At 48.6% G+C, this 18831-nt stretch overlaps 1 protein-coding gene across 3 annotated transcripts in view; it reads left to right on the top strand.

The window, feature by feature from the left end:
- The window catches only part of UCKL1 (uridine-cytidine kinase 1 like 1), a 177602-nt gene that overhangs the window by 48472 nt on the left and 110299 nt on the right, over positions 1–18831 (top strand). For all 3 annotated transcript variants that reach the window (XM_063959197.1, XM_063959199.1, XM_063959196.1), the window contains one exon: positions 5564–5670. In XM_063959197.1, coding sequence (XP_063815267.1) covers positions 5564–5670 — 107 coding nt within the window. The remainder of the gene's footprint in view (positions 1–5563; positions 5671–18831) is intronic.

Here is an 18831-nt window from a genome sequence, read left to right as displayed (position 1 = left end):
GAAAACGACCCAGTTGAAATTCCTCCATCGGAGCACTCCGCTGCTCGCACCACGCAACATATTTTCGCCAAATACGGCGATAATGCTTCGCGGTGACTTCCTTCCTTGCCTTTATCAAGGTAGGAATGACTTCTTCTGGACTGCCTTTTCCTTTTAGGATCTGGCATTCAAACGCCATGCCGTCAAACGCAGCCGCGGTAAGTCTTGAAAAAGACAAGGACCCTGCTGAATCAGGTCCCTTCTCAGAAGTAGAGGCCACGGATCGTCCGTGACCATCTCTTGAAGTTCCGGGTACCAAGTCCTTCTTGGCCAATCCGGAGCCACTAGTCTTACTCCTCTTTGCCGTATAATCCTCAATACCTTTGGTATGAGAGGCAGAGGAGGAAACACATATACCAACTGGTACACCCAAGGTGTTACCAGCGCGTCCACAGCTATTGCCTGCGGATCTCTTGACCTGGCGCAATACCTGTCCAGTGTTTTGTTGAGGCGAGACGCCATCATGTCCACCATTGGTTTTACCCAACGGTTTAATAGCATGTGGAAAACTTCTGGATGAAGTCCCCACTCTCCCGGGTGAAGGTCGTGTCTGCTGAGGAAGTCTGCTTCCCAGTTGTCCACGCCCGGGATGAATACTGCTGACAGTGCTATCACGTGATTCTCCGCCCAGCGAAGGATCCTGGCAGCTTCTGCCATTGCCCTCCTGCTTCTTGTGCCGCCCTGTCTGTTTACATGGGCGACTGCCGTGATGTTGTCCGACTGGATCAACACCGGTCTTCCTTGAAGCAGAGGTTCCGCCTGGCTTAGAGCATTGTAGATTGCTCTTAGTTCCAGAATGCTTATGTGAAGAGACTTTTTCAGGCTCGACCACACTCCCTGGAAATTTCTTCCCTGTGTGACTGCTCCCCAGCCTCTCAGGCTGGCATCCGTGGTCACCAGGATCCAATCCTGCATGCCGAATCTGCGGCCCTCCAATAGATGAGCCTCCTGCAACCACCACAGAAGGGATACCCTTGTCCTCGGCGACAGGGTTATCCGCAGGTGCATCTGAAGATGCGACCCTGACCATTTGTCCAACAGATCCCTTTGCATGGAATCTGCCGAAAGGGATTGCTTCGTAAGAAGCTACCATTTTTTCCCAGGACTCTTGTGCATTGATGTACAGACACCTTTCCTGGTTTTAGGAGGTTCCTGACCAGGTCAGATAACTCCTTGGCTTTTTCTTCGGGAAGAAAAACCTTTTTCTGAACTGTGTCCAGAATCATCCCCAGGAACAGCAGACGAGTTGTCGGCATTAATTGGGATTTTGGAATATTCAGAATCCATCCGTGCTGCTTTAGCACCTCTTGAGATAGTGCTAAACCCATCTCTAGCTGTTCTCTGGACCTTGCCCTTATTAGGAGATCGTCCAAGTATGGGATAATTAATACGCCTTTTCTTCGAAGAAGAAATATTATCTCGGCCATTACCTTTGTAAAGACCCGAGGTGCCGTGGACAAACCAAACGGCAGCGTCTGAAACTGATAGTGACAGTTTTGTACAACGAACCTGAGGTACCCCTGGTGTGAGGGGTAATTTGGAACGTGGAGATACGCATCCTTGATGTCCAAGGATACCATAAAGTCCCCTTCTTCCAGGTTCGCTATCACTGCTCTGAGTGACTCCATCTTGAACTTGAACTTCTTTATGTACAGGTTCAAGGACTTCAGATTTAGAATAGGCCTTACCGAGCCATCCGGCTTCGGTACCACAAAAAGAGTGGAATAATACCCCTTCCCTTGTTGTAGAAGAGGTACCTTGACTATCACCTGCTGAGAATACAGCTTGTGAATGGCTTCCAAAACCGTCTCCCTTTCTGAGGGGGACGTTGGTAAAGCAGACTTCAGGAAACGGCGAGGTGGCTCTGTCTCTAATTTCAACCTGTACCCCTGAGATATTATCTGCAGGATCCAGGGATTTACCTGCGAGTGAGCCCACTGCGCGCTGTAATTCTTGAGACGACCGCCTACCGCCCCCGAGTCCGCTTGCGAAGCCCCAGCGTCATGCTGAGGCTTTTGTAGAAGCCGGGGAGGGCTTCTGTTCCTGGGAAGGAGCTGCCTGTTGCTGTCTCTTCCCTCGTCCTCTGCCTCGTGGCAGATATGAATAGCCCTTTGCTCTCTTATTTTTAAAGGAACGAAAGGGCTGCGGTTGAAAGGTCGGTGCCTTTTTCTGTTGGGGAGTGACTTGAGGTAGAAAGGTGGATTTCCCGGCCGTAGCCGTGGCCACCAAATCCGATAGACCGACCCCAAATAACTCCTCTACGCATCGCCTGTCCACTGTCGTGTCCATAAAGCTCTTCTGGCCGAAATGGACATAGCACTTACCCGTGATGCCAGTGTGCAGATATCTCTCTGTGCATCACGCATATAAAGAAATGCATCCTTTATTTGTTCTAACGACAGTAAAATATTGTCCCTGTCCAGGGTATCAATATTTTCGATCAGGGACTCTGACCAAACTACCCCAGCACTGCACATCCAGGCAGTCGCAATAGCTGGTCGTAGTATAACACCTGCATGTGTGTATATACCTTTTTGGATATTTTCCATCCTCCTATCTGATGGATCTTTAAGTGCGGCCGTCTCAGGAGAGGGTAACGCCACTTGTTTTGATAAGCGTGTTAGCGCTTTGTCCACCCTAGGAGGTGTTTCCCAGCGCTCCCTAACCTCTGGCGGGAAAGGGTATAAAGCCAATAACTTCTTTGAAATTATCAGTTTTTTATCGGGGCACCCCACGCTTCATCACACACGTCATTTAATTCTTCTGATTCGGTAAAAACTACTGGTAGTTTTTTCACACCCCACATAATACCCTGTTTAGTGGTACCTGTAGTATCAGCTAAATGTAACATCTCCTTTATTGCCAAAATCATATAACGTGTGGCCCTACTGGAAAATACGGTTTATTCGTCACCTTCACCACCGGAATCAGTGCCTGTGTCTGGGTCTGTGTCGACCGACTGAGGCAAGGGGCGTTTTACAGCCCCTGACGGTGTTTGAGGCGCCTGGACAGGCACTAATTGAGTGTCCGGCCGCCTCATGTCGGCAAACGACTGCTTAAGCGAGTTGACGCTATCCCGTAATTCCACAAATAAAGGCATCCATTCTGGTGTCGACCCCCTAGGAGGTGACATCCTCATATTTGGCAATTGCTTCGCCTCCACACCAATAACGTCCTCATACATGTCGACACACACGTACCGACACACAGCAGACACACAGGGAATGCTCTATACGAAGACAGGACCCACTAGCCCTTTGGGGAGACAGAGGGAGAGTCTGCCAGCACACACCAAAAAGCGCTATATATGACAGGGATAGCCTTATGATTAAGTGCTCCCTTATAGCTGCTTTTATATTAATATATTGCCATTTATTTTGCCCCCCCTCTCTGTTATACCCTGTTTCTGTAGTGCAGTGCAGGGGAGAGACCTGGGAGCCTTCCTGACCAGCGGAGCTGTGACAGAAAATGGCGCCGTGTGCTGAGGAGATAGGCCCCGCCCCTTTTTCGGCGGGCTCGTCTCCCGCTATTTAGTACATTTAGGCAGGGGTAAATATCTCCATATAGCCTCTGGGGCTATATGTGAGGTATTTTTAGCCTTTTTAAAGGTTTTCATTTGCCTCCCAGGGCGCCCCCCCCCCAGCGCCCTGCACCCTCAGTGACTGCCGTGTGAAGTGTGCTGAGAGGAAAATGGCGCACAGCTGCAGTGCTGTGCGCTACCTTAAGAAGACTGCAGGAGTCTTCAGCCGCCGATTCTGGACCTCTTCTTGCTTCAGCATCTGTGAGGGGGCCGGCGGCGTGGCTCCGGTGACCATCCAGGCTGTACCTGTGATCGTCCCTCTGGAGCTTCATGTCCAGTAGCCAAGAAGCCAATCCATCCTGCACGCAGGTGAGTTCACTTCTTCTCCCCTCTGTCCCTCGTTGCAGTGATCCTGTTGCCAGCAGGAATCACTGTAAAATAAAAAACCTAAGCTAAACTCTCTAAGCAGCTCTTTATGAGAGCCACCTAGAATTGCACCCTTCTCGGCCGGGCACAAAAATCTAACTGGAGTCTGGAGGAGGGTCATAGGGGGAGGAGCCAGTACACACCACCTGACCTGTAAAAGCTTTACTTTTGTGCCCTGTCTCCTGCGGAGCCGCTATTCCCCATGGTCCTTTCAGGAACCCCAGCATCCACTTAGGACGATAGAGAAAATGAGGTATAGGGACCTGCTACAATCAGTGAGGGGAGTACTCATCTAAAATACAGTAACTGAGCTGTGTAGTAATGGAAATTAGAGCGGAGAGGACATGGTGCAATCAGTGAAGGGGGAAAGTAATATACTGTAATAGAATATAATGAGGAAAAACATCAAATGATGGGCCTAATTCAGACTGGATCGCTGCTGCAGCAGCAGCAATTGCAGTCTGAAGCCCTTTGGGGAGTGGGCACGCACAGCGGGCGCACTGCGCGTGTTCACCCTGTGAAGCCCAGTGAGATGCGAAAGCATTTCAGGGCTGCGATCGTCTCTGCCTGATTGACAGACAGAGGCGGGGCGGGAGGGAGGGAGACGTGCCATTGGTGGAGCGTGGTCCGGACAACACAGGCGTGTCCAGACCATTGCTGGGGTGGGCCGTGGCGGCTGTGTGGTAGGGTGCTACTCGGCGGGTGCAAAAGCATTGCTGCCATGCGATGCTTTTGCACCTGTGCGGGGGCGGGGCCTGAAATGCGGGGCGGACTAGCACCGTGCTGGACGTCCCCCCGCATGTCAGAGTAACTGATCGTAGATGTGCTAAATTTAGCACATCTACGATCAGATCTGAATTACCCCCTATGTCAGGTGGCATAAATAAGGAATGAAAATATAGTGCTATGGATTGTTTGAGCTAGTGAGGGCCTAGATCACTATCCTGCTTAGGGCCCCATGAGGTCTAAATCCAGCTCTGCTGTTAAAAGCCTTTTCTGCTTTAACGCAACCCTAAGACTCCGCATTATTCGCTTATTAGCAAAGTTTACATGATTGACTGCGTGCGTAGTATTCTCAGATGCTTGTCTACTGTGTATGTGCCTGACCCCGGTTAACGTGTACGAGATATGTAATTAACCTTATAAAGCATATTACCAAAGAGCTTGAGATCAAAGTTGAATAACGATACAGTATAGGTTTATTGTTGCTACAGCAAGTACGGTCCCTATCCAGCTTGGGGATAACAACTATTTCCACGGCTGTGATGGCGGCATCACATTTACAGCTGCCTATTAGAGATGAACAGACCAAGAAGCAAGACATGAATGAATCAGACCATTCTAGCAGGGGGCTGTAAACATTAGGGCCAGGAGCTGAGGCTTATTTGAGCTCCTTAATAGTTTGAGAAATTTCATTTGGCATTATTTTTTTTATTTTATTCAGAAGCTCATTTATAGTGACTCAGCTCATTTGGGAACATGAGAGGAGTCTAGGAATTAATTGTTTTTGATGTTAAGACTGTAGGGTCTGTGATTTGAAGGCCAGGATTATACCTGTATCACTTTTCTACGTCTCAGGTTTGGGTGGTGGCAGTGCGTCTGGTAAAACCACAGTAGCTAGGATGATTATTGAAGCTCTGGATGTTCCCTGGGTGGTTCTCCTATCTATGGACTCTTTTTACAAGGTAAACACAATTATTTCCTGATCCATGTGACAGGTACTGATGTCTGGGAATGTGATTACACAATAGGCCTAATTCAAGGTTGATTGCAAAACAACATTTTCCCCTAATGGGTAAAACCATGTGCACTGCAGGGTGGGGGTACAGCTATAATATGTGGGTTGGTTATATTGTTTCTGTGCAGGGTAAATACTTAAATACTGGCTGCTTAGATTTCAGTTTGAACACACCCCACCCAAATCTTGTGCTGTCTGCACATTCTATATCTGCCCCACCTGCACTGCACTGCACTGCACTGCACATGTGTTTGTCCATTAGAGGAAAATTTTGTTTTGCAATCAACCTTGAATTAGGCCCTATATGTGGTCTCCCTCAAAGAAACTTTTATCTGGTAATGTGATTAGATAATACATGGGGTATACATTTGGGTATACAGTTGCAAGAAAAAGTATGTGAACCCTTTGGAATTTCCTGGATTTGTGTATAAATTGGTCATAAAATGTGTTCTGATCTTCATCTAAGTCATAACAATAGACAAACACAGTCTGCTGAAACTAATACCACACAAACGATTATATGTTCTCATGTTTTCATTGAACACACCATGTAAACATTCACAGTGCAGGGTGGACAAAGTATGTGAACCCCTAGGCTAATGACTTCTCCAAGAGCTAATTTGAGTCAGGAGTCAGCCAACCTGGAGTCCAATCAATGAGACGAGATTGGAGGTGTTGGTTAAAGCTGCCTTGCCCTATAAAAAACACCAGTTTTGAGGTTGCAGTTCTCAAGAAGCATTGCCTGATGTGAACCATGACTCACAGAAAAGAGCTCTCAGAAGACCTACGATTAAGAATTGTTGACTTGTGGGGGCGTGGCTAGCCGTGCAACAGGACGGACGTGTGGCCTCACAGCTCCTACAACAAGCCGGGTTTTTGCCCTCTTTTAGCCACCCCACACGACTTCGGAGACCACCCCTGTGTTCCCCTTGCTTGGCAGCAACTGCCTGGTGCCCGCTGCGGAGCCGGCAGACACTCTAGGTGCCCGTGCAGCTTGCGGCCTGCTCCGGGATAGAAGCCGGGACCTCGATTCCCTAGGAGCCGGACCGGAAGTTACCACGGAGACCCCACTTGCGCTGGACGCCGGTGATTCCAGCGGTGCGGTGCCCTGTCTAAAGTACCGGGGGAGCCTCGCACCTCGCCATCACTGGACGGAGCAGTGGAGGCCCGGAGGAGCACACTCTCGCCCCGACGAGCGGCGCCTGCATCACCCGCTGGAAGTCAGAGCCACGGCACCAGCGCTGCACGGCCCCTGGATCTGTGTACAAGACATCCACCGCGACCACCCTCTGCAGGAGCCTGCTGCCGGCCGGGGAGAGGGAGTTTTCAGTGAAGCCCGCAGCCGAGGTCACCTGGTGGGGTAAGTACTGCCTATGCTCCTGTGGGAGCTACAGCCCAGCTGCAGCGGCCATCTTTATTATTCCAGCAGCTCTTTGACAGTCTGTGAAGCTGCAGGTACATTAGCCCGACCGCTGCAAAGGGGATCATATATGGGTTGGTCTCTGGCTCTGCCCTGATTGCCCTGAGATTCCCCGGATCTTACCCAGGCCTCCTGCACTTATAATTGCCGCTGTGTGGGCACATTACCCTGACTGGATACACCCTGACACTCGGGTGCATCTTCTTCCCTTTGAACCTGGCCACAGGCTAGGATTTTCAAACCCACCTCTCATCCCTCTCCGTATTCCCACCACCCCCGCACTGGGATACATAACTCTTACGGCTTAAGAGCATTGTTATATTGCAAGAAACTGCCCCACGCTCTGGCCTCACAAGTGATGGGCTGATGCTGCCCCTGTGTGGCCCCCACACCCAGTTTTTTTCATTCGCTCTGTGGATCCGTGACTATTGTGTGTTTCCAAGCTATCTAATACCGGCTATTAATATGTCTAACAAGAACAGGAAAGCGTCTGCCTGCGACTACTCCTTCTATATTTACACCTAAATCGAAAGCACCGCCGCAGAATACATATCGTGCGGGGTCATCTCCCCCTGATTCCCCACCGGAGCTGGACATAGACCCGTCCATACACTCTGTCCTCACTACTCTGGTAGACGGCATTAAGCTGACCTTTCAACAGGAGCTCAAGCGGGCAGTGGACGACTTTAAATCTGAACTGACTTCCCTCGGTACGAGAACTGACGCTTTAGAGTCCAAAACAGACGACATATGCCGATACCAAGGCTCGGTGGAAAGGGAGCTCTCCCTCCTCAGATCTGAAATTGCCGACCTTGAGGAGAAACAAGAGGATGTGGAGAACAGGTTGCGTAGGAATAACCTACAGATTCGGGGTGTCCCTGAGACTATCTCTGTCCCGTCCATACCCGCATTTCTCAAGGATCTGTTTCGGCATATTCTTCCTGGCCTTCAAGATAACGAACTTCTTCTAGATAGGGCGCACCGTGCACTCAGAGCCAGGCCTCCTCCGGGCCAACAGCCCCGAGATATATTATCACCCGCCTGCACTATTATCAGACTAAAGAGAAGCTCATCATCGCGACCAGAGATACAACGTACATCACATTTAGGGACACACAAGTCCAACTATTCCAAGATCTAGCACCTTCCACTATACAGAAAAGTAAGGATCTTCAACCTATTACCAGAATTCTGCGCCATCACAACATTAAATATACATATATATTGGTAGATGCTCAATTAGCTTAGTGATATCATTCAGGTGCTCAAAAGGGAGGGGTATTTCTGAGCAAGAAAAAATAAGATTTTACTTACCGATAAATCTATTTCTCGTAGTCCGTAGTGGATGCTGGGACTCCGTCAGGACCATGGGGATTAGCGGCTCCGCAGGAGACAGGGCACAAAAATAAAAGCTTTAGGACTAGGTGGTGTGCACTGGCTCCTCCCCCTATGACCCTCCTCCAAGCCTCTGTTAGGATACTGTGCCCGGACGAGCGTACACAATAAGGAAGGATTTTGAATCCCGGGTAAGACTCATACCAGCCACACCAATCACACCGTACAACCTGTGATCTGAACCCAGTTAACAGTATGACAAACGTAGGAGCCTCTGAACAGACGGCTCACAACAATAACAACCCGATTTTTTTGTAACAATAACTATGTACAAGTATTGCAGACAATCCGCACTTGGGATGGGCGCCCAGCATCCACTACGGACTACGAGAAATAGATTTATCGGTAAGTAAAATCTTATTTTCTCTGACGTCCTAGTGGATGCTGGGACTCCGTCAGGACCATGGGGATTATACCAAAGCTCCCAAACGGGCGGGAGAGTGCGGATGACTCTGCAGCACCGAATGAGAGAACTCCAGGTCCTCTTTAGCCAGGGTATCAAATTTGTAGAATTTTACAAACGTGTTCTCCCCCGACCACGTAGCTGCTCGGCAGAGTTGTAATGCCGAGACCCCTCGGGCAGCCGCCCAAGATGAGCCCACCTTCCTTGTGGAATGGGCCTTGATAGATTTAGGCTGTGGCAGGCCTGCCACAGAATGTGCAAGTTGAATTGTGCTACAAATCCAACGAGCAATCGTCTGCTTAGAAGCAGGAGCACCCAGCTTGTTGGGTGCATACAGTATAAACAGCGAGTCAGATTTTCTGACTCCAGCCGTCCTTGAAATATATATTTTCAATGCCCTGACAACGTCCAGCAACTTGGAATCCTCCAAATCGCTAGTAGCCGCAGGCACCACAATAGGCTGGTTCAGGTGAAACGCTGAAACCACCTTAGGCAGAAACTGAGGACGCGTCCGCAGTTCTGCCCTGTCCGAATGGAAAATCAGATATGGGCTTTTATACGATAAAGCCGCCAATTCTGACACTCTCCTGGCTGAAGCCAGGGCCAGTAGCATGGTTACTTTCCATGTAATATATTTCAAATCCACCGATTTGAGTGGCTCAAACCAATGGGATTTGAGAAAATCCAAAACTACATTAAGATCCCACGGAGCCACTGGGGGCACAACCGGGGGCTGTGTATGTAGTACTCCTTTTACAAAAGTCTGGACTTCAGGAACTGAAGCCAATTCTTTCTGGAAGAAAATCGACAGGGCCGAAATTTGAAACTTAATGGACCCTAATTTGAGGCCCATAGACAATCCTGTTTGCAGGAAATGTAGGAATCGACCCAGTTGAAATTCCTCCGTCGGGGCCTTCCTGGCCTCACACCACGCAACATATTTTCTCCAAATGCGGTGATAATGTTGTGCAGTCACCTCCTTCCTGGCTTTTACCAGGGTAGGGATGACCTCTTCCGGAATGCCCTTTTCCCTTAGAATTCGGCGTTCAACCGCCATGCCGTCAAACGCAGCCGCGGTAAGTCTTGGAATAGACACGGTCCCTGCTGAAGCAGGTCCCGTCTTAGAGGTAGAGGCCACGGATCTTCCGTGAGCATCTCCTGAAGTTCCGGGTACCAAGTTCTTCTTGGCCAATCCGGAGCCACGAGTATCGTTCTTACTCCCCTTTGCCGTATAATTCTCAGTACTTTTGGTATGAGAGGCAGAGGAGGAAACACATACACTGACTGGAACACCCACGGTGTTACCAGAGCGTCCACAGCTATTGCCTGAGGGTCTCTTGACCTGGCGCAATACCTGTCCAGTTTTTTGTTGAGGCGGGACGCCATCATATCCACCTTTGGTTTTTCCCAAGGGTTCACAATCATGTGGAAGACTTCTGGGTGAAGTCCCCACTCTCCCGGGTGTAGATCGTGTCTGCTGAGGAAGTCCGCTTCCCAGTTGTCCACTCCCGGAATGAACACTGCTGACAGTGCTATCACATGATCTTCCGCCCAGCGAAGAATCCTTGCAGCTTCTGCCATTGCCCTCCTGCTTCTTGTGCCGCCCTGTCTGTTTACGTGGGCGACTGCCGTGATGTTGTCCGACTGGATCAGCACCGGCTGACCCTGAAGCAGGGGTTTTGCCAGGCTTAGAGCATTGTAAATCGCTCTTAGCTCCAGTATATTTATGTGAAGAGACATCTCCAGGCTTGACCACACTCCCTGGAAGTTTCTTCCCTGTGTGACCGCTCTCCCCAGCCTCTCAGACTGGCATCCGTGGTCACCAGGACCCAGTCCTGTATGCCGAATCTGCGGCCCTCTAACAGATGAGCACTCTGCAACCACCACAGAAAAGACACCCTTGTCCGTGGAGACAAAGTTATCCGCTGATGCATCTGCAGATGCGATCCGGACCATTTGTCCAGCAGATCCCACTGAAAAGTTCGTGCGTGGAATCTGCCGAATGGAATCGCTTCGTAAGAAGCCACCATTTTTCCCAGGACTCTTGTGCATTGATGCACAGACACTTTTCCTGGTTTTAGGAGGTTCCTGACAAGTTCGGATAACTCCCTGGCTTTCTCCTCCGGAAGAAACACCTTTTTCTGAACCGTGTCCAGAATCATTCCCAGGAACAGCAGACGTGTCGTCGGGGTCAATTGAGATTTTGGAAAATTCAGAATCCACCCGTGCTGTTGCAGCACTACTTGGGTTAGTGCTACTACGTCCTCCAGCTGTTCTCTGGACCTTGCCCTTATCAGGAGATCGTCCAAGTAAGGGATAATTAATACGCCTTTTCTTCGCAGAAGAAACATCATTTCGGCCATTACCTTGGTAAAGACCCGAGGTGCCGTGGACAATCCAAACGGCAGCGTCTGAAACTGATAATGACAGTTTTGCACCACGAACCTGAGGTACCCTTGATGTGAAGGGCAAATTGGGACATGCAGGTAAGCATCCTTGATGTCCAGGGACACCATAAAGTCCCCTTCTTCCAGATTCGCTATCACTGCTCTGAGTGACTCCATCTTGAACTTGAATTTTTGTATGTACAGGTTCAAAGATTTCAGATTTAGAATAGGTCTTACCGAGCCGTCCGGCTTCGGTACCACAAATAGTGTGGAATAATACCCCTTTCCCTGTTGTAGGAGGGGTACCTTGACTATCACCTGCTGAGAATACAGCTTGTGAATGGCTTCCAATACCGTCGCCCTGTCTGAGGGAGACGTTGGCAGAGCAGACTTTAGGAACCGGCGAGGGGGAGACTTCTCGAATTCCAACCTGTAACCCTGAGATACTACCTGCAGGATCCAGGGGTCCACCTGTGAGTAAGCCCACTGTGCGCTGAAATTCTTGAGTCGACCCCCCACCGCCCCTGAGTCCGCTTGTAAAGCCCCAACGTCATGCTGAGGGCTTTGCAGAAGCCGGGGAGGGCTTCTGCTCCTGGGAGGGAGCTGCTTGGTGCACTCTCTTACCCTTTCCTTTGCCTCGGGGCAGATATGACTGTCCTTTTGCCCGCTTGTTCTTATAGGAACGAAAGGACTGCGGCTGAAAAGACGGTGTCTTTTTCTGTTGGGAGGGGACCTGAGGTAAAAAGGTGGATTTCCCGGCTGTTGCCGTGGCCACCAAATCCGATAGACCGACCCCAAATAATTCCTCCCCTTTATACGGCAATACTTCCATATGCCGTTTGGAATCCGCATCACCTGACCACTGTCGCGTCCATAAACTTCTTCTGGCAGATATGGACATCGCACTTACTCTCGATGCCAGAGTGCAAATATCCCTCTGAGCATCTCGCATATAAAGAAAAGCATCCTTTAATTGCTCTATAGTCAATAAAATACTGTCCCTATCCAGGGTATCAATATTTTCAGTCAGGGAATCCGACCAAACCACCCCAGCACTGCACATCCATGCTGAGGCGATGGCTGGTCGCAGTATAACACCAGTATGAGTGTATATACTTTTCAGGGTAGTTTCCAGCCTCCTATCAGCTGGATCCTTGAGGGCGGCCGTTTCAGGAGACGGTAACGCCACTTGTTTTGATAAGCGTGTGAGTGCCTTATCCACCCTAGGGGGTGTTTCCCAGCGCGCCCTAACCTCTGGCGGGAAAGGATATAATGCCAATAACTTCTTTGAAATTAGCAGTTTTCTATCGGGGTTAACCCACGCTTCATCACACACTTCATTCAATTCCTCTGATTCAGGAAAAACTACAGGTAGTTTTTTCAGACCCCACATAATACCCCTTTTTGTGGTACTTGCAGTATCAGAGATATGCAAAGCCTCCTTCATTGCCGTGATCATATAACGTGTGGCCCTACTGGAAAATACGTTTGTTTCTTCACCGTCGACACTAGATTCGGTGTCAGTGTCTGGGTCTGTGTCGACCGACTGAGGTAAAGGGCGTTTTACAGCCCCTGACGGTGTCTGAGACGCCTGGACAGGTACTAACTGGTTTGCCGGCCGTCTCATGTCGTCAACTGATTTTTGTAACGTGCTGACATTATCACGTAATTCCATAAACAAAGCCATCCATTCCGGTGTCGACTCCCTAGGGGGTAACATCACCATTACCGGCAATTGCTCCGCCTCCACACCAACATCGTCCTCATACATGTCGACACACACGTACCGACACACAGCAGACACACAGGGAATGCTCTTATCGAAGACAGGACCCCACTAGCCCTTTGGGGAGACAGAGGGAGAGTTTGCCAGCACACACCCAAGCGCTATAAATATATAGGAACAACCCTACAGAAGTGTTTCCTTTATAGCAGCTTAATATATCAATATCGCCAAAAAAGTGCCCCCCCTCTCTGTTTTTTTACCCTGTTTCTGTAGTGCAGTGCAGGGGAGAGTCCTGGGAGCCTTCCTCGCAGCGGAGCTGTGCAGGAAAATGGCGCTGTGTGCTGAGGAGATAGGCCCCGCCCCCTATTTCGGCGGGCTCTTCTCCCGGTGTTTGTGAGACCTGGCAGGGGTTAAATACATCCATATAGCCCCAGGGGCTATATGTGATGTATTTTTAGCCAGAACAAGGTATTATCATTGCTGCCCAGGGCGCCCCCCCCCAGCGCCCTGCACCCTCAGTGACCGCTGGTGTGAAGTGTGCTGACAACAATGGCGCACAGCTGCAGTGCTGTGCGCTACCTCATGAAGACTGAAAAGTCTTCTGCCGCCGGTTTCTGGACCTCTTCACTTTTCGGCATCTGCAAGGGGGTCGGCGGCGCGGCTCCGGGACCGGACTCCATGGCTGGGCCTGTGTTCGATCCCTCTGGAGCTAATGGTGTCCTGTAGCCTAAGAAGCCAATCCATCCTGCACGCTGGTGAGTTCACTTCTTCTCCCCTAAGTCCCTCGTTGCAGTGAGCCTGTTGCCAGCAGGACTCACTGAAAATAAAAAACCTAATAACTTTTTCTAAGCAGCTCTTTAGGAGAGCCACCTAGATTGCACCCTGCTCGGACGGGCACAAAACCTAACTGAGGCTTGGAGGAGGGTCATAGGGGGAGGAGCCAGTGCACACCACCTAGTCCTAAAGCTTTTATTTTTGTGCCCTGTCTCCTGCGGAGCCGCTAATCCCCATGGTCCTGACGGAGTCCCAGCATCCACTAGGACGTCAGAGAAAAAGCATTTGGTTCCCCCAGCACCCTGAATGATAACAGTAACTAGATGTAAATCCCACATAATAATAGAATTCAGAGATCTTCGTTACACATATTTGCGCAAATGTGTGGTTAAGCCCCAAAGCCGCATCAAGGCGTCTCTGTATATTTGGGGTCCCTAGCGTTATATCTAGGTGCAGGGTGTGGCACCCCAAAACACCAGCATAAGCCAGAAAGCCCAGCGTAGCATACCAGTGAAAAAACTACAGTGTTAATAAATTAGTATTTAGGAAGCCGAAGCTATAGAGAGGGTGATACAAACATGAAATGTAATTTAAAATAGAGAAATAGTGTTAAAAAATTAATAAGTGAAAAGTGTTAATAGAATGTAAAGGTATGCCACACTAAAGCCATCCAGCTCAGCCAGTCCAGAGGCACCACACCTCACACCTCCAATACCCCAATCTGGGTCTAATATTAATCAGCAAGGAGCCACATGATAATGGCTCCTTACTACAATATATCTAAGCTAAGAGCTACCTACCTTGGAGCAAACCCATAATGCTCCATGTGGCATGTCAGGGCCTGCACCTCCTCCTAATGCAGGAACCTCTCTGCCTCTCACAATAGACATATACTGTATATTGGTAGATGCTCAATTAGCTTAGTGATATCATTCAGGTGCTCGAAAGGGAGGGGTATTTTGGAGCAAGAAAAAAAAGCATTTGGTTCCCGCAGCACTCTGAATGATATATATGTCTATTGTGAGAGGCAGAGAGGTTCCTGCATTAGGAGGCTGGACTGGCTTAGCTGGATGGCTTTAGTGTGGCATACCTTTACATTCTATTAACACTTTTCACTTATTAATTTTTTAACACTATTTCTCTATTTTAATTACATTTCATGTTTGTATCACCCTCTCTATAGCTTCGGCTTCCTAAATACTAATTTATTAACACTATAGTTTTTTTCACTGGTATGCTACGCTTGGCTTTCTGGCTTATGCTGGTGTTTTGGGTGCCACACCCTGCACCTAGATATAGCGCTAGGGACTCCAAATATACAGAGACACCTTGATGCGGCTTTGGGGCTTAACCACACATTTGCGCAAATATGTGTAACGAAGATCTCTGAATTCTATTATTATGTGGGATTTACATCTAGTTACTGTTATCATTCAGGGTGCTGGGGGAACCAAATGCTTTTTTTTCTTGCACAACATTAAATATAGATGGAACTTTCCCTTCCAACTCCAAGTCCTGGCGGACAACTCTGTTCGCACAGCCAAAACAGTGGAACAAGGTCAAAAATTACTGGAGGACTTAGATATTCTGCCTGAACCTAACACCGGTGCTGTTCCACCGGGCTCTCCTAAGCCACAACGTACCCGACCTCCTCAAGCGACATGGCAGCAGGTGCGCCATGGTCCGAAAAATGACTCTGCCCCTCCTTGACTTGGAACTCTCACTCGTTTGGTCTGATATTCTGTCCAAGGACGGAAGTGTGATAGTTTAATTACTAACATGAGTTCTGTCTTAATGGTTTAACTCCTTACGCTTGGCCTTCTTAGTGCTAGGTAGTAATGAGGATTGTGTAAGATTACGTTCTTATAGTTGGTTGATGGCATAGATGCCCACCATTGTGGCTTTGTTCTTTGCCAACGTTTCACCTTTCGTTAAAATTTTTAATACTGTTAGGTGCAAGATTTGTATTCAGTCTCTATTATTGGATAATCCTGTATGTCTGTTCTAGATGTTATTGGCTACGATATGTTTCGGTCTGTATATCACGGATCCACTACTATAGCTCCTCCCCCTCAGGGAGGTTTTCTAGAGGGTTTGGGGGCCTATGGTGTCTCGCCGGCCCTAGACTTTCTCTCTTCCCCCGGCGGAGGTCATTATTGTAGTTCCTGTTCACCCTGTTTTGTTTTCTCCCCCCCCCCCCCCCCCCCTTTTTATTCAAGTGTATTCCTTACTGTCATTATGCTTAACCCCATCATTGGGGTCCACTCTACAAGGGGTTTCGGCCTGTTTAGGCCCTCTTCTCTTCTGCTTTTGTCTCCTTTTTTCTTCCTTTTCTTCCGTTCCTCTCTCCCCTCCCCTCCTCTTCTCCTGACTCGACCGGTCCTGTTCAATTTTTCTAGGCTTTTTCAGCGGAACTCGAGAGCTTCGTATGTCTGGCCTCCCCTATGGGTCTGAAGGTCTTCTCCTTGAACGTTAACGGTCTCAACTCCCCCAAGCGACGTACTCTGGTCCTAGATGCCTGTAGACGAGAGAAAGCTGACATCGTGATGCTACAGGAGACTCGCATGACCGGTTCCCACTCTCAATTGTGAGGTAAACGCTCTCCCCAATCCTATTTCGCTTCTGCCCCCTGTAAAAAAAGAGGCGTTGCAATCCTGATATCTAATAGGGTTCCCTTTACTCTCACTAAATCCCTAGTGGATCTGGAAGGTAGATTTCTTATGTTACTGGGCACCATTGGAGCGGAGACGATTACCCTGGTTAACCTATGCTCCGAATACTGGCCAGGGATGTTTCTTTCGCAGTATATTCAGACAAATTGAAAGGTTTTCTCAGGGTCATGTATTGATTGGTGGGGATTTCAATGCAGTTTTAGATCCGACTCTTGATAAAAAAAAAAGCTTCCACACGGATCAAACATTCCCCTGAGATACTGCGAACGGCGCAGGTCCTGGGTGATGGTATGAATAGGCTGATGTTGTTGGATTCCTGGCGCCTTAAAAATTCTTTGGCTAAAGACTATACCCATTATTCCGCTCCCTACCAAGTCTATGCTAGAATTGATATGATACTTGTTTCTCGCTCCCTAGCGTCGACTGTCACCTATGCAGGCATAAAACCTGTCCCGTGGACAGATCACTCGGGAACTATCCTCTTATTTGACCTTGTTAGTTCCGGTGGTAGGTCTGGGTCTTGGAGGTTGGACGATAGCCTTATTTTGGATCCCTCTACTCTATGGGACGTTAGATCCGCCATTTCGGAATACTTTGAGCTTAATGCATCTGATGAGATTGCTAATAGTATTATCTGGGAGGCTCATAAAGCCACGATCAGAGGTAAGCTCATCAGTGCGGCGTCTCACCGTCGGAAGCAGACTCAATGTGAAATCTCGTCCCTAGAAGCTGAAATAGTGTTGCTATTAACTGAACACCAATTGCACCCCACCCCTACTTTGCTCTCCCAAATTAATACGCTTAGAGGCATACTTAACACTATATTGTCACGCAGATCGGCCTTTATTTTACGACGGCTTCAACAGAAATATTACGATAAGGCTGACAAAGCCGACTCTGTTCTGGCTAATAAGCTTCGGGTAAAAAAGGCCTCGAACTTGATTAACAAAGTGAGGTCTCCAACCACGGGGACCGTCGCGTATGACCCTGAGACAATTGTTCGGGAATTTCAAACCTACTATGAAAAACTTTATAATCTCCCTACTACCCCTTCCCAGCATGAACCACGGGACACTCCCTCTCTACCCTCTTTTTTTACTGATGTTTTACTTCCTCGTGTCTCGGACCAACAGCTGTCAGAGCTAAACATTGATTTCACGGATATAGAAATTCTTAGTGCCATTAAAAACCTCAAAGTGTCGGCTGCCCCAGGCCCAGACGGTTTCTCCCCCCAATATTATAAAAAGTGTGCGGCGGTGCTCATCCCCTTTCTTACATGTTTTTTTAACGATATTTTGCACGGTGCATCTTTTGATGCCTTGACTTCCTTGGCAAGTATAGTTATTATCCCAAAACCCGGTCGGGACCCAGAGCTGGTTACTAATTATAGACCTATATCGCTTTTAAATGTCGATATCAAGATCTATGCAAAATTGCTGGCCAACAGACTGGTGCCCCTTCTCCCCCAATTGGTCCATCTGGACCAGGTCGGTTTCATACCTGGTCGTCAAGCTCTAGATAACACGCGCAGAACGGTTGATCTTATTCACAAAATACATAGACGAAAGATGCCGGCTCTGGTCCTGGGGTTGGACGCCGAAAAGGCGTTCAACCGGATTAAATGGCCTTTTATGTTTCACATGCTTCAACAAGCGGGGATTACGGGACACTTCTTTTCAAGGAGTGTCTGCATTGTATAGTAATCCTAAGGCAGCTATACTTGCCAATGGGGTGATGTCTCCGTCTTTCCAAATTGCTAATGGCACACGTCAGGGCTGTCCGCTCTCCCCATTAATATTTGCCCTCTCTATAGAACCCCTCGCTGCGAGGATCCGAGCCAACCCATTGATTAAAGGAGTAAAAGTGGGAGATGTGGAGCACAAAATTGCGTTGTATGCAGATGACGTGTTGCTCACAATTACCGATCCTGTACACTCATTGCCCCATCTTTTCCGGGAAATAGAGGAGTTTGGAGCACATTCTGGCTATAAAATTAACACTGATAAGACTGAGGTCTTAGACTTTTATATCCTGCAAACCACAAAGAGTAATCTGACTAATAGATTCAATTTTCGTTGGAATACTAAGCAACTTACGTACTTGGGAGTTGCTATAACCAAAAATTATTCTCAACTTTTTCAGGCAAATTTCCCCAAGCTACTTTCCCATCTTCAAAGAGATCTTGAAAACTGGGGAACCCATTATATCTCTTGTATCGGCCGTATCAACGCTGCAAAAATGAACCTTTTGCCCAGACTCCTCTATTTGTTCCAAACTCTTCCGGTTCGGGTGCCGCCTTACGTCTTCAAAAACCTTCAACACGCCAAGTCC

Source organism: Pseudophryne corroboree, chromosome 3 (assembly GCF_028390025.1).
Source record: "Pseudophryne corroboree isolate aPseCor3 chromosome 3, aPseCor3.hap2, whole genome shotgun sequence".
NCBI classification, from domain to species: domain Eukaryota; kingdom Metazoa; phylum Chordata; class Amphibia; order Anura; family Myobatrachidae; genus Pseudophryne; species Pseudophryne corroboree.
The sequence above is the reverse complement of the archived record's forward strand: the minus strand, read 5'-3'. Positions and strand labels throughout refer to the sequence as shown.